Raw genomic sequence first — 15,510 nt, forward strand, 5'->3', positions numbered from 1 at the left:
GCATGATCTTGGTTCACCACAACCTCTGCCTCCTGGGTTAAAGTGATTCTCCTACCTCAGCCTCCCGAGTAGCTGGGATTACAGGCATGCACCACCATGCCTGGCTAATTCTGTATTTTTAGTAGAGATGGGGTTTCTCCATGTTGGTCAGGTTGGTCTCCAACTCCCGACCTCAGGTGATCCGCCCGCCCTGGCCTCCCAACATGCTGGGATTACAGGCATGAGCCACAGCGCCTGGCCAATAAATGGTATTTTTATACACTAGCAGTAGACAATCTTGAAGTAAAATTGATTAAACAATTTTATTTACATTAGGATTAAAAAGAATAAAATAATTTCTACCAAAGAAATGCAATCTTATACACTGAAACTGCATACCATTGCAAATCTTTATGTGTGCATGTGAGAGAGAGAGGGAGACAGACAGACCCTCACTCTGTTGCCCAGGCTGGAGTGCAGGTGCAGTGGCTCCCAGGCAACCTTGGCCTCCCAGGCTCAAGTGATCCTCCCACCTCAGCCTCCCCAGTACTGGGACTACAGGTGCGTGTGCCACCACACTCGGCTAATTTTGTTTATTTTTTGTAGAAACGGAGGTCTCACTATGTCATCCAAACTGGTCTTAAACTCCTAGGCTCAAGTGACCCACCTGCCTCGGCCTCCCAAAGTGTTGGGATTATAGGTGTGAGCCACTGTGCCCTGCCCAAATCTTCTTAAAGAAGACCTAAAAAAACAGAAATATAACCCATGTTCGTAGATTGGAAAACTTAATGTTTATAAGATGGCATTATTTTATAAGATGGTATTATTCCCCAAATTATAGATTCCATTCACTGCCTATCAAAATTTTTCTCAGAAATGAACAAGCATATGGAAACCCAAGAGACTTATAATAGCCAAAATAATCTTGAAAAAGAACAAAATTGGAGGACTCACAATTCTTTTTTTTTTGAGACAGAGTCTCGTTGTGTTGTCCAGGCTGGAATGCAGTGGCACCATCTCCGCTCACTGCAACCTCCACCTCCCTTGTTCATGCGATTCTCCTGCCTCAGCCTCCCAAGTAGCTGGGACTACAGGCTCCTGCCACCATGCTCAGCTAATTTTTGTATTTTGAGTAGAGACAGGGTTTCACCATGTTGGCCAGGATGGTCTTGATCTCCTGACCTCGTGATCCGCCCACCTCAGCCTCCCAGAGTGCTGGGATTACAGGCGTGGGCCACCGCGCCCAGCCGAGGGCTTACAATTCTTGTTTTCACAGCATACTAGAAAGCTACATTATTCAAGGCAGTGTAGTGCTGGGCAGGAGGACAGACATAGAAATCAATGGAATACAAATGAAAGTCCAGAAATCAACCCATAAATGTATGATAAAATAATTTTCTACAAGAGTGCCAAAAGCATTCAATGGGGGAAAGAATAGTCTTTTCAACAAATAGTGCTGGGACAACTGGATATTCACATGCAAGACTGAGTTTGGACACCCTTACCTCATGCCATATACAAAAATTAACTGAGCCAGGCACAGTGGCTCATGCCTGTAAACCCAGCACTTTAGGAAGCTGAGGCGGGAAGATCACTTGAGCCCAGGAGGTTGAGGCTGCAGTGAGCCATGGTGGTACCATTGCACTCCAGCCTGAGTGACAGAACGAAACCCTCTCTCTCAAAGAAAAATTAACTGAAAATGGATTAAATGGCTAAATGTAAGAGTTAAAACTAAAAAATTCCTAGAAGAAAACATAGGGGTAAATCTTCATAACCTTGGATTTGGCAATGAGTTCTTATGTATGACACCAAAAGCCCAAACTACAAGAGAAAAAAATGAATTGAACTTCATCAACATTAAAAATATTTGTGCATCAAAGGACACAATAAAGAAAGTAAAAAGACATCCTACAGAGATAGAGAAAATATTTGCAAATCATATATCTGATAAGGATCTAGTATCCAGAATATGTAAAGAACTTTCGGCCGGGCGCGGTGGCTCAAGCCTGTAATCCCAGCACTTTGGGAGGCCGAGACGGGCGGATCACGAGGTCAGGAGATCGAGACCATCCTGGCTAACACGGTGAAACCCCGTCTCTACTAAAAAATACAAAAAAAAAACTAGCCGGGCGAGGTGGCAGGCGCCTGTAGTCCCAGCTACTCGGGAGGCTGAGGCAGGAGAATGGCGTAAACCCAGGAGGCGGAGCTTACAGTGAGCTGAGATCCGGCCACTGCACCCCAGCCTGGGTGGCAGAGCGAGACTCCGTCTCAAAAAAAAAAAAAAAAAAAAAAGAACTTCCACAACACAACAACAAAAAGACAGTCTGATTTTAAAAATGGACAAAAGGCTGGGTGCAGTGGCTCACACCTGTAATTCCAACACTTTGGGAGGCCAAGGTGGGAGGACTACTTGAACCCAGGAGTTTGAGATCAGCCTGGGCAACATGATGAAACCCTGTCTACAAAAAAATACAAAAATTAGCTGGTCATGATGGCATACACCTGTAGTCCTAGCTACTCAGGAGGCTGAGGTGGGAGGACTGCTTGAACCTGGGAGGTTGAGGCTGCAGTGAGCCATGATTGCACCACTGCACTCCAGACTCTCTCTCTCTCAAAAAAAAAAAAAAAAAAAACGGGCAAAGGACTTGAATAGACATTTCTCCAAAGAAGATATACAATGACCAATAAGCCAAGAAATGATGCCCAACATCATTAGTCAGTAGGGTCAACGGAAATTATCTATTCATTTTTTTATCAGCTGAGTTTAAGATTCAAGTTAACCAAATTAGTCAATGCCAACAAAACCACTTCACACTCACTGTAATAAAAAAAGACAGACTCAAAGAAGTGTAAAAATATGTAGAAATTGGAACCCTCATACATTGCTTCTGGACATGTAAAATGGTGTCGTCTCTGTGAAAAACAGTTTTAGCAATTCTTCAAAAAGTTAAACATGGAATTACCATATGACCCAGCACTTCCACTCCTAGATATATATCCAAGAGAATTGAACACAAGTGTTCAAGCAAAAACTTGCACACCAATGTTCAGAGCAGCATTATTTATAATAGTCAAAAGGTAGACACAAGCCAAATGTCCATCAACTCATAAATGGATAAACAAAATGTAGTATATCCATAAAATGGAATGCTATTCAGAATGATGTACTAATATGCAGTACAACCTGGAAAAAATATTGAAAACATTATACCAAATGAAATAAGCCAAATATAAAAAGCCACATATTGTACGATTCCATTTGTATGAAATGTCTAGAATAGGCAAATCTATAGAGACGGAAAGCAGATTAGCGGTTGCCTAGGGCTGAGGGGGTGGGGAATGGGGAGTGACTGTTTAAGAGCTACAAGGAGTCTTTTTAGGGTGATGAAAATGTTCTTGTGATGATGGTTGCTGCTATGGTCTGAATGTTCATTTCTCCCCAAAATTCATATGTTAGAACCTAATACCCAATGTAATACTATTAAGAGGTGAGGACTTCAGGAGGTAATTAGTTCCCTTATGAAAAAGGCCTGGGGCTGGGCGTGGTGGCTCATGCCCGTAATTCCTGCACTTTGGGAGGCCAAGTCGGGTGGATCACTTGAGGTCAAGAATTCGAGACCAGCCTGGCCAACATGGTGAAAGCCTGTCTCTACTAAAAATATAAAAAACAGCCGGGCATGGTGGCGGGCGCCTGTGATTCCAGCCACTTGGGAGGTTGAGGCAGGAGAATTGCTTGAACCTGGGAGGCAGAGGTTGCAGTGAGCCGAGATCATGCCACTGCACTCCAGCCTGGGTGACAGTAAGGGAGGAGACCACCCCTCATATTGTCTTATGCCCAATTTCTGCCTCCAAAGAAAAAAAAAGTAAGAACTAAAAGGCAGAAATGAAATCCACAAGCAGACAGGCTGGCGCCACACATTGGGCCTGGTAGTTAAAGATCAATCCCTGACCTAATCGGTTATGTTATCTATAGATTACAGTTATTGTATAGAAATGCACTGTGAAGGCCGGGTGCGGTGGCTCAAGCCTGTAATCCCAGCACTTTGGGAGGCTGAGATGGGCGGATCACGAGGTCAGGAGATCGAGACCATCCTAGCTAACACTGTGAAACCCTGTCTCTACTAAAAAATACAAAAAACTAGCTGGGCGAGGTGGCGGGCGCCTGTAGTCCCAGCTACTCGGGAGGCTGAGGCAGGAGAATGGCGTAAACCCGGGAGGCGGAACTTGCAGTGAGCTGAGATCCAGCCACTGCACTCCAGCCTGGGCGACAGAGCAAGACTCCGTCTCAAAAAAAAAAAAGAAAAAGAAAATGCACTGTGAAAATCCCTATCTTGTTTTGTTCCAATCTATTTATCGGTGCATGCAGCCCACAGTCACGTACCCCCTGCTTGCTCAATCAATCACGACCCTCACACACACCCCCTTAGAGTTGTGAGCCCTTAAAAGGGACAGGAATTGCTCGCTTGGGGGAGGGGCTCGGCTCTTGAGACAGGAGTCTTGCCGACGCCCCCGGCTGAATAAACCCCTTCCTTCTTTAACTCAGTGTCTGAGGAGTTTTGTCTTCAGCTCATCCTGCTACAACAGAGTGAGACTCTGTTTCAAAAAAAAAAAAAAAAGGGGGCCTGAAGGAGTTAGTGAGTTCCCTTCTGCCATGTGAGGACAGTGTTCACCCCTTCCACCATGTGAGGATGCAGCAAGAAGGTGCCATCTTGCAAGCAGAGAGGGAACCTCAATAGACACCAAATTTGCTGGTGCCTTGATCTCGGACTTCCCAGCCTCCAGAATTGTAAGTAATAAATCTGCGTTGTTAATAAATTACCCAGTCTAAGTTATTTTGTTATAGCAGCAGAAATGAACTAAGACAAAAATTGGTACCAAGAAGTGAGGTGCTGACAGCTGGGTGCGATGGCTCATGCCTGTAATCCCAGCACTTTGGGAGGCCAAGGCAGGAGGATTTATTGAGCCCAGGAGTTCAAGAACAGCCTGGGCAGCATAATGAGAACTCATCTGTACCAAAAAAAAATTTTTTTAATTAGCCAGGTGTGGTGCAATGCACCTGTGATCCCACCTACTTGGGAGGCTGAGGCCAGAGGATTGCTTGAGCCAGGTGTCATGCATGTCCGTGTGAAGAGACCACCAAACAGGCTTTGTGTGAGCAACAAAGCTGTTTATTTCACCTGGGTGCAGGCAGGCTGGGTCCGAAAAGAGTCAGTGAAGGGAGATAGGGGTGGGGCCGTTTCATAGGATTTGCGAAGGTAATGGAAAATTTCAGTCAAAGGGGGTTGTTCTCTGGCGGGCAGGGGCAGGGGTCATAAGATGCTCAGTGAGGAGCTTCTGAGCCAGGAGAAGGAATTTCACAAGGTTAATCGCTCAGTTAAGGTGGGACAGGAACAAATCACAACGGTGGAATGTCATCAGTTAAGGCAGGAACTGGCCATTTTCACTTCTTTTATTATTCTTCACTTGCTTCAGGCCATCTGGATGTATATGTGCAGGTCACAGGGGATATGATGGCTTGGCTTGGGCTCAGATGCCTGACACCAGGGAGGCAGAGGCTGCAGTGAGCCATAAGGGCACTATTGTACTCCAGCATGGGTGACACAGCAAGATCTTGTCTCAAAAAATTTTTTTTATTTTAAAAAGAAGTGAGGTGCTCCTGTAACAATTACCTAAAAATGTGTAAGTAGCTTTGGAACTAGGCAATAGGCAGGGACTTGGAAGAGTTTGGAAATGAATACTAGAAAAAACCTTTATTGCTGTGAACAGAACATTAAGAGTGATTCTGGTGAGGACTCAGAAGAGGACAGCTGTGGAGAAAGCCTCCATCTTCTTGGAGGTTTCCTAAGTGCTTGTGATTAAAATGTTGGTAGAAATATGGACGATAAAGGTCACAGACGGAAATGACAAACATGTTGTTGGAAACTGAGAGAAAGGCCATCCTTGTTATAAAGTGATCTTTAAAGAGCATGGCTGAATTGTGTTCATGTCTCAGTTTTTTGTAGAAGCAGGAATTTACAAGCAATGAAATAGGATAATTGACAGAAGAAATCTCTATGCAAAGTGTGAGAGTGCAGCATAGCTTCTCTTGATGCTTATAGTAAAACATGAGAAGACAACGTTTAATCAAAAGGGATGCAGAAGTTAAAAATTTAGGAAATTCTCAGCCTGGCCATGTTATAAAAAAGCAGCTGGGGCCAGGCGTGGTGGCTCACGCCTGTATTCCCAGCACTTTGGGAGGCGAGGCTGGCAGATCACAAGGTGAGGGGATCAAGACCATCCTGGCTAACAAGGTGAAACCCCATCTCTACTAAAAATACAAAAAATTAGCCGGGCGTAGTGGCAGCTGCCTGTAGTCCCAGCTACTTGGGAGGCTGAGGCAGGAGAATGGCGTGATGGCGTGAGCCCGGGAGGCGGAGCTTGCAGTGAGCTGAGATCATGCCACTGCACTCCAGCCTGGGCGACAGAGCGAGACTCTGTCTCAAAAAAAAAAAAGCAGCAGGGCACGGTGGCAAGCACCTGTAGTCCCAGCTACTCCGGAGGCTGAGCTGGGAGGATTGCTTGTGCCTGGGAGGTTGCAGCTGCAGTGAGCTGAGATTGCACCACTGCGCTCTAGCCTGAGTGACAGAGAAAGACCCTGTCTCAAAAAAAAGGAAAAGAAAAATCATGGTTGGGAGGGAACACCAAGGGTGTGGCCAAGCAACCATTTGGTAAGGAGATTCATGCAAATAGAAGAGAGCCAGACGCTGTTCATCTGGAATGGAAGGATGACCCCAAAGGCATTTTGGAGACTGTTGGGGCTGCTTATCCCAGCACAGGCCCAGAATGCTAAGGCCTTGGGAACAAAATGATTTCAGTGCTCCTTGGCCACCCCAGCTGCGTAGCTCAGGCTGCTCCTCCAGAAGGCACAGACAGTAGACCTTTGCAAAGTCTGCATGGTGCCATCTCCACTGGTCCAAAGAGTGCATGAGATGTGGGACATGCCTGTCTCCACCTACATTTTAAAGGATGGAGCCACCCGGAACCTTGGCATCATGACCCAGGCAGAAGCTATCACAAGGGTGAGACCACCTCAGAGAGCCTCCAACAGGGAAATCCTTAGCAGAGATGTGGGAGTGGGGCTGTTCCCAAGACCCTAGAAAGGTAGAGCCATGGGCATGCAATTCCAGCTTGGGACAGCTGTAGGCACTGGACTCTAACCTATGACAGGTGTGGTATGGGCTGGGCCTAGCAAAGCCATGGGAACAAGGTTGTCTGGAGGCTTGGGAGTCCAGTCCCTAACCTGGTGTGTCCAGATTGCAGAATATCGAGTCAAGGAAGAATATTCTGGAGCCTTAAGATTTAATGTAGGCTGGGCGTGGTGGCTCAAGCCTGTAATCCCAGTACTTTGGGAGGCCGAGACGGACGGATCATGAGGTCAGGAGATCGAGACCATCCTGGCTAACATGGTGAAACCCCGTCTCTACTAAAAATGCAAAAAATTAGCCGGGCGAGGTGGTGCGCGCCTGTGGTCCCAGCTATTCAGGAGGCTGAGGCGGGAGAATGGCGAGAACCCAGGAGGCAGAGGTTGCAGTGAGCTGAGATCCGGCCACTGCACTCCAGCCTGGGCGACAGAGCAAGACTCCATCTCAAAAAAAAAAAAAAGATTTAATGTTTGCCTTGTTGGGTTTTTTATTTGGTTGAGATCTCTTACTTCTTTCTTCTTTCCTACTCCTGTTTGGAATAAAAATGTCTGTCCTTGCCTGTCCCACCATTGTATTTAGAAAGCACATACCTTGTTTGATTTCACAGGCTCACTGCTGAAGAAGAATTTGCCATTTGTCTCAGGATAGATCACACTTTTTTTTTTTTTTGAGACGGAGTCTCGTTCTGTCTCCCAGGCTGGAGTGCAGTAGTGCAATCTCGGCTCACTGCAACCTCCACCTCCCAGGTTCAAGCAATTTTCTGCCTCATCCTCCCAAATAGCTGAGATTACAGGCACCCGCCACCACGCTGGGCTAATTTTTGTATTTTTAGTAGACAGAGTTTCACCATCTTGGCCAGGCTGATCTTGAACTCCTGACCTTGTGATCCACCCGTCTCAGGCTCTCAAAGTGCTGGGGTTAGAGGCGTTAGCCACCGTGCCTGGCCTTTTTTTTTTTTTTTTTTTTTTGAGACAGAGTCTTGCTCTGTTGCTCAGGCTGGAGTGCAGTGGCGTGATCTCAGCTCACTGCAACTTCCGTCTTCTGGGTTCAAGCGATTCTTTTGCCTCAGAGTAGCTGGGACTACAGGCATGCACCACCATGCCTGGCTAACTTTTGTATTTTTAGTAGAGATGGGGTTTTGTCATGTTGGCCAGGCTGGTCTCAAATGCCTGGCCTCAATTGATCCCCCCACCTCAGCCTTCCAAAGTTCTGGGATTATAGGCGTAAGCCACTGCAACTGGCCTTAATCACACTTTTGAGTCACTTATATCTGATTTAGATGAGATTCTGGACTGAAGACTTTCGAGTCGTTGCTAGAACAAGATCTTGGGAGCTATTGAGATGGAATTTTGCATGGAGAAGACCATGAATTTGGGGAGCCATGGGAAAATCCTGTGGTCTGAATGTTGGTGTGCCCCCCAAATGTGTATGTTGGAACCTAATACCCAATGGGATAGTATTAAGAGGTGGGGCCGTTAGCAGGTGACAAGGTCATAAGACGGGGTTAGTGCCATTATAAAAGAGGTCAGAAGGCTGGGTGCGGTAGCTCATGCCTATAATCCTAGCATTTTGGAAGACCAAGGCAGGTAGGTTACTTGAGCCTAGAAGTTCAAAACTAGGCTGGGCAACATGGTGAAAACCTGTCTCTATGAAGAATACAAAAACTACCCAGGCATGGTTGTGCGTGCCTGTAGTCCCAGCTACTCGGGAGGCTGAGATGGGAGGATCACCTGAGCCCCGGGATGTTGAGGCTGTAGTGAGCCTTGATCTTGCCACTGCACTTCAGTCTGGGTGACAGAATGAGACCCTGACTCAAAAAAATAATAATAATTAATTAATTAAAAAATAAAAGAGGTCAGAAGGAGCTGGTTATCACCCTTCTGCCATGTGAAGGCACAGAGAAGGCACCATCTACGATTAGTAGGCCCTCATCAGACACCAAATCTTCTGACGCCTCCAGAACTGTGAGAAATAAATTTCTGTTGTTTATAAATTACCTGGTCTAGGATATTTTGTTGTAACAGCAGGAACAGGATAAGACAGTTGCCCAACATTGTGAATGTACTGGAAGCCACTGAATTGTACGCTTTAAAATTATTGAAATGGTGAACGTTATGTGACTTTTACCTCAATTCAAAAAAGAAAAGAAGTACTGATATGTGCTACAAAAGGGATAGATCTTGAAAACATTATGCAAACTGAAAGAAGCCAGCTACAAAGGACCACATATTGTATAATTCCATTTTTTTTGAAATATCCAGAATAGGCAAATCCACAGAGACAGAACGTCGATTGGTAGCTGCCTAGTGCTGGGGTTGGGGGTAAGGAGCAGGAGAAGAGGTTTGAAGGAAAAATGGGGAGTGACTGTTAACGGGTACAGGCTTCTTTTTAGGGTGATAAAAATATTCTGAAATTGATTGTGCTGATCATTTCATAACGCTGGGTATGCTAAAAGCATAGAATTATATTCTTTAAATGGGTGAATTGTATGAGATGTGAATTCTATTTAAATATATTTGCTATAAAAAATTCTTGAGTGTGATAACAATGTTACCAGAAAGAGGTCCCAATCTAAACCCCAAGAGAGGGTTCTTGGACCTCACACAAGAAAGAATTCAGGGTGAATTTATAAAGTGAAAGCAAGTTTATTAAGAAAGTAAAGGAATAAAAGAATGTCTATTCCATAGGCAGAGCAGCGGAATGGGCTGCTCAACTGATTATACTTACCGTTATTTCTTGAGTATACGCTAAACGAGGGATAAATTATTCATGAGTTTTCCACGAAAGAGGCAGGTGATTCCCAGAAATGAGGATTCCTCCCCTTTTAGGACCATATAGGGTAACTTCCAGGTGTTGCCATGGCATTTGTAAACTGTCATGGCACTGTTGCCATGTGTTTTAGCATGCTAATGTATTATATTCACGTATAATGAGCAGCGAGGATGACCAGAGGTCGCTTTCATCGCCATCTTGGTTTTGGTGTGTTTTGGCTGGCTTCTTTACTGCATCCTGTTTTATCAACAGGGTCTTTGTGACTTGTATCTTGTACTGACCTGCTATGTCATTCTGTGACTAAGAATGCCTAATCTCCTTGGAATGCAGCCCAGTAGATCTCAGCTTTATTTATTTATTTATTTATTTAGAGACAGAGTCTTGCTCTGTCACCCAGGCAGTTTGATCCCAGGACAGGCTGGAGTGCAATGGCACAATCTCATCTCACTGCAACCTCCACCTCCCGGGTTCAAGCAATTCTCCTGCCTCAGCCTCCTGAGTAGCTGGGATTACAGGTGTGTACCACCATGCCTGGCTAATTTTTGTATTTTTAGTAGAGACAGGGTTTCACCATGTTAGTCAGGCTAGTCTCGAACTCCTGACCTCATGATCCACCTGCCTCGGCCTCCCAAAGTGTTGGGATTACCGGCGTGAGCCACTGTGCCCAGCCTGGTCTCAGCCTTATTTTACCCACTCCCTGTTCAAGATGGAATTGCTCTGGTTCAAATGCCTCTGACATATTTTCCCCCTCCCTTTTACAAGGGTCCCCTTAATCCTAAGGGTTATAGAGGGACAAAGATCAATCTTCTGTGACTTCTTCAGGCTGGATAGGGGAGATGATATTCCTGCCTAACTATTAGGGTCTCTTGTATTTAGGGTAGAGAGGAGTTCAGTCAGAAATCATCTGTATGGTGAGGGCTACTCATAACTCTGAGTTCTGACAAAAGGTGGTATCTGGAAGATTAATAAGTGTTCAATTTAAGAAACCATTGAGTAAGCTTATCCTGCATTCCTACACAAAGAGTACAATGGCAATATATTCCACAACAGTAAAGCAAAATAAGTTAAATTATCCCAGGTAAAGTAAATTAAGAAGGTTTCCCATGAACCAGGCAACTGTTGGAACCAAGCTGACATAAGGTTGCTAGCTGATTCCAATACGTGCCCAGAAATGGAATATTGGTCTAGATTTTTACATTAGCCATCCCTCTTGTTTCTTCTTAGCTGTAGCCAGAGATCATTGGTTGGTTCACAGGAATAAGCAGGGTCAGTCTAAATGGTAGAAAAAAACTCAAAAACAACTGACAGGACTAGAACTTAATAACAAGTGTACCATAGTTCTTGAAACAATTTTTCTCTCCAGCCCTCATTTTTACTAAAGACAAATCATTGTAAGACTGATTTGTTTGCAAAATAAGCACTAGTCTTATTATACTTGGCCTGATTATTTGTATAAAGTGCAACAAGAATAATTATTTGCCATGTAGGCTCCTTTTTTAAATTGACTTTGATGGAACTTTGCTCCATAAGGAATCTTGGATAAGACTTTTTTTTTAAAGTCAAGCCAAGCCATGAGTTATTACTGTCAAATACCTGTATGAGTTGGGTAAATTTCTTTCCTCTTGAGGTCCCAATATAACTTGGGGCTCCTGGGCCTGTCAGAAAGTGACATTCTTTACTTATCACAGGTCAGGAACCCTGTACAGGGACTGTGTAGACAAGGTATAAAGCCAGTTTTCCCAAGGGGCTTTTATTGGCTCTACATGTCAATTTTGATTCCTTAAAGAAAAGCATGCCATTCCAGTCAAAGCCTTGGTAAAATTACCAGTTTCTCCAATTGTGTCCTGTTACAAATGAAAACAGATTCTTACTGCACTTATGCAAATAACTATATTGCCATAAGTTAAAAATACTCACAAGTGGTTTCCAAATTCTGGATAAATAAGGTAGAGAGAAACGAATATGCCCCAACTTTTGTTTATAGGAGTATACTTCACTCAATTATCAAAGACTGCAAATAGGCTTAGGCTGGGCACGGTGGCTCATGCCTGTAATCCCAACACTTTGGGAAGCTGAGGTGGACAGATCACGTGAGGTCAGGAGTTTGAGATCAGCCTGGTCAACATGGCAAAACCCTGTCTCTACTAACAATATAAAAAATTAGCTGGGTGTGGTGGTGCGCACCTGTAGTCCCAGCTACTCAGGAGTCTGATGCACAAGAATTGCTTGAACCTAGGAAGTGCAGGTCGTGGTGAGCTGAAATTGCGCCACTGCACTCCAGCCTGGGCAGCAGAGCGAGACTCTGTCTCAAAAAAAAAAAAAAAAAAGTAAATAACTTAAAAGTTATCTTGCCTCTGAAAAACAAAACAAAGGATCAGCAACATTTTAAGCAAAAAGTCATAAAAGGATTATTTCAGTCTTCTGTTATTAGTTCAGTCCATGCAATTAACACCTGTTCTGCTTGATATTCATAAACATTTTAGCTCTCTATGACAGTCCTGAAAGTTTTTCCTCTATTCTAATGTCACAGTCTCCAAAGTTATCAGAAACCTGCCTTTAAGAGCACCCGTCAAGGCTGGGCGCAGTGGCTCACGCCTGTAATCCCAGCACTTTGGGAGGCCGAGATGGGCGGATCACAAGGTCAGGAGATCGAGACCATCTTGGCTAACACAGTGAAACCCTGTCTCTACTCTAAAAATACAAAAATTAGCTGGGCACAGTGGCGGGTGCCTGTAGTCCCAGCTACTCAGGAGGCTGAGGCAGGAGAATGGTGTGAACCCGGGAGGCGGAGCTTGCAGTGAGTGGAGATCTCGCCACCACACTCCAGTCTGGGCGACAGAGTGAGACTCCGTCTCAAAAAAAAAAAAAAAAAAGAGCACCTGTCAAAGACCTATAGCTAATTATAAACCACCTTTCAAAGAAGATTAAAACAAGACAACAATTGTCTGTGGATGACAAAAAGTCTTAGGACAGCCATTGTTAAAGTCACACTTGACTAGGAATTGTGGTTACTTCTATGGCTTTCAATGATTTTACATAACAATGATAACTATTAATAACATAGGCATTTCCCATAATTTTGGAACACATACCAATAACATATTTATACAACTAAACCCAAAGAAAGCCAAACACCGTTTCATATTTGACAATGCTTCCTGTATGACTTTTTGTGCATGTGATTTTGGGTTATTTATTTTGTGCATCTGTGGCAATGAATGAGATCTCAGTGGTGGTGTGGATTTGACTGGTCTCTACAACTGTGTATGGCAAAAGAACTGGCAAAAGAAAATGACAACCAGATCCCAGCAAAGGGGTAGGGAGGGCCAAGAGAACTGAACATCTGGGCTGGCAGAGAAATCAAAGCCTAGGAATTAAGAGGTAAGAGTGTAGTGTAGGGGATATACCCCCATCTCTTTGCTCCTTCCCTTTTCCTTCCTCTCCCAGGGACCCAGGTCCTTGGGACTCTACTGAATCTGTCTCTGAAGCTGAAAAACAAAAGGCTGAGAAGATAGTTGGCTCTAAATGACCAGTTTCAAGCCAGCTTTGTCAGAAATCCTAGATCACAGGAGAAGGGTGGGAAGAAAGGATGTGATTATTTCTGTTCCATCTTCCATTAGAGGTAAGAATGACAAGGAACTCTCTTGACTAACTCCTCTTGAGGGCATGAGGAGAGTTAGCAGAAGGGCTGGGAGCCCTGAGGTCTCCTGTAGGACCTCATATCCCACAGGCAAGGACTAAGAATGAGGATTAAATATTTTAGTGGGATAGCTCTAAACCAGTATTAGCAAGCACAGTCAGGGTGAGAGTTTTTGGAATCTAACTGGGACCCTGGCAGTGAAAGCTGGGACTGTTGAAAACCCAATTTCGGTGTTTGCTACTCAAGTTGAGAGTGCACCGCCAAGATAACCAGATCCCAGGACAGGCAGTTTGACAGCGAGAACAAAAGGAAGAGGCTGGGACCAAGGTGCCTAGATCCCTCGAGAGAGAAGGGTGGGTATTGGGAGGAAAAATGAGAACTCGGGGAACTCAGGAGTCTGAGTTCTGAAATAGCAGCAAGTCAGAATTCCAGGATCTGTCTATCCTCCTCTTCCTCTTCCCTCTATGAGGCAGAAGAAAGAGAAGGAGGGTACTGGAGAAGAAGCCACGTGGATACATTCAGGAAGGGTGGGGGAAAGAGGAATTTAGCGCTGCATTGGCCCTGCTGGGGGCTGGGAAGGGTCAGGAGGCCGGGAAGGCGTGGTGGGGGTCGGTCCCAGGGTTGCACGACGCCATCCTTTGAGGTGGCCACGTACACAGTGTGTATGACCACAGCCCTCTTATTCCTCCTCATCACTTTCCGTGGAGCTGTCGCCAAAAGCCCGGGGTTTTTCATAAATACAGCAGCATTTTGATGAGCGGCGGCGTATGCACTCATTGTCCACCGTGTCACTTGTCCATTCCACCTTTTTCTCTGGCTTCCGTTTCCAAAGTTTGATGGGAAAGCTGTGGTTCTCGGGCTCGGTTGTCACGGTAACCGTTGTCTCAGTGCCGGTCTCGCTCAGCCCAGCCCCTGCCTCGGCCATGGCTTAAGGCTCAGGAGAGGGAGGAGAGGAGGAAGGGGGATGAGACACCCTTCTCTTTTTATGCCTCTGAGGTCTAGGCTAAGCAGTATTGGATTCAGTGGTAGCCAGGATCCTCCACCTTCTTTTTACCCCCTCCTCCTGGGCCTCCTCTTCTCCACCCATGGGGATAACCTGACCAACTCCACTTCCAGCTCTGCTTCTGGGTGATTTTTTTATACAAATAAGTCAAATATGTCATTTTTGGACTTTAGGGGATCTAATATCTAAAACATTAATTAAGTCAGAAAAAGATATAATTTATAATTTGATTTTGGAAAGTTTGTCAAATATCAAAGGTTTAAAATACTTGCTATTATAAAATAGAATTCTAGGTCACCCTAAGTTATTCATTTAGCCAAAAATAACTCAAAAAATTTTAAAGGCATAAAACTTTACTTATTGATAGAGGGAAGACTTAGCTTTCCAAACAATCTATCTCTTGTCTTTCCTTTCTTTTTCCTGTGGTTTATTCAAAAGGCAAACAAAAATCTTCATTATCCTTTAATATTACATCAAATCTTGTTCATGGCCAAGCCTGGTGGCTCATACCTGTAATCCCAGCACTTTGGGAGGCCAAGGTGGGTGGATTTTTAGAGGTCAGGAGTTTGAGACCAGCCTGACCAACATGGTGAAACCCCATCTCTACTAAAAATACAAAAAAAAAAAAAAAAAAATAGCTGGGCGGAGTGGTGTGCACCTATAGTCCCAACTACTCGGGAGGCAGAGGCAAGAGAATCGCTTGAACCAGGAGGTGGAGGTTGCAGTGAGTTGAGATCACACCACTGCACTCCAGCCTGGGCGACAGAGACTCTGGCTCAAAAGAAAAAAAAGAAAAAAATAGAAAACCCTCTTGTGCTTTTATTCCAATGTTCAATTTATGGAAAAACTTTAATTTCAGCCAATATGTTTACACACAGAATGTTATATGTAAAATGCTTGTTTTTTGGTACTGTAAGGAAAAATTAGCATTTAGA

At 44.6% G+C, this 15,510-nt stretch overlaps 1 protein-coding gene across 1 annotated transcript; it reads right to left on the minus strand.

Moving 5' to 3' along the window:
• Positions 1–14,175: 14,175 nt before the first annotated feature.
• Positions 14,176–14,926, minus strand: LOC117093935 (E3 ubiquitin-protein ligase PPP1R11-like). The gene has a single exon (XM_033229347.1). It carries the CDS (start codon positions 14,495–14,497, stop codon positions 14,252–14,254), a length of 246 nt encoding a protein of 81 aa, XP_033085238.1. The 5' UTR covers positions 14,498–14,926; the 3' UTR covers positions 14,176–14,251.
• Positions 14,927–15,510: the final 584 nt, after the last annotated feature.

The sequence above is a fragment of the Trachypithecus francoisi genome, unplaced genomic scaffold (assembly GCF_009764315.1).
Source record: "Trachypithecus francoisi isolate TF-2019V2 unplaced genomic scaffold, Tfra_2.0 Lachesis_group12, whole genome shotgun sequence".
Classification (NCBI taxonomy): domain Eukaryota; kingdom Metazoa; phylum Chordata; class Mammalia; order Primates; family Cercopithecidae; genus Trachypithecus; species Trachypithecus francoisi.

Excerpts from the sequence above, each read along its gene's own strand:
- LOC117093935 (XM_033229347.1), bottom strand. The coding sequence starts at position 14,497 with ATGGCCGAGGCAGGGGCTGGGCTGAGCGAGACCGGCACTGAGACAACG.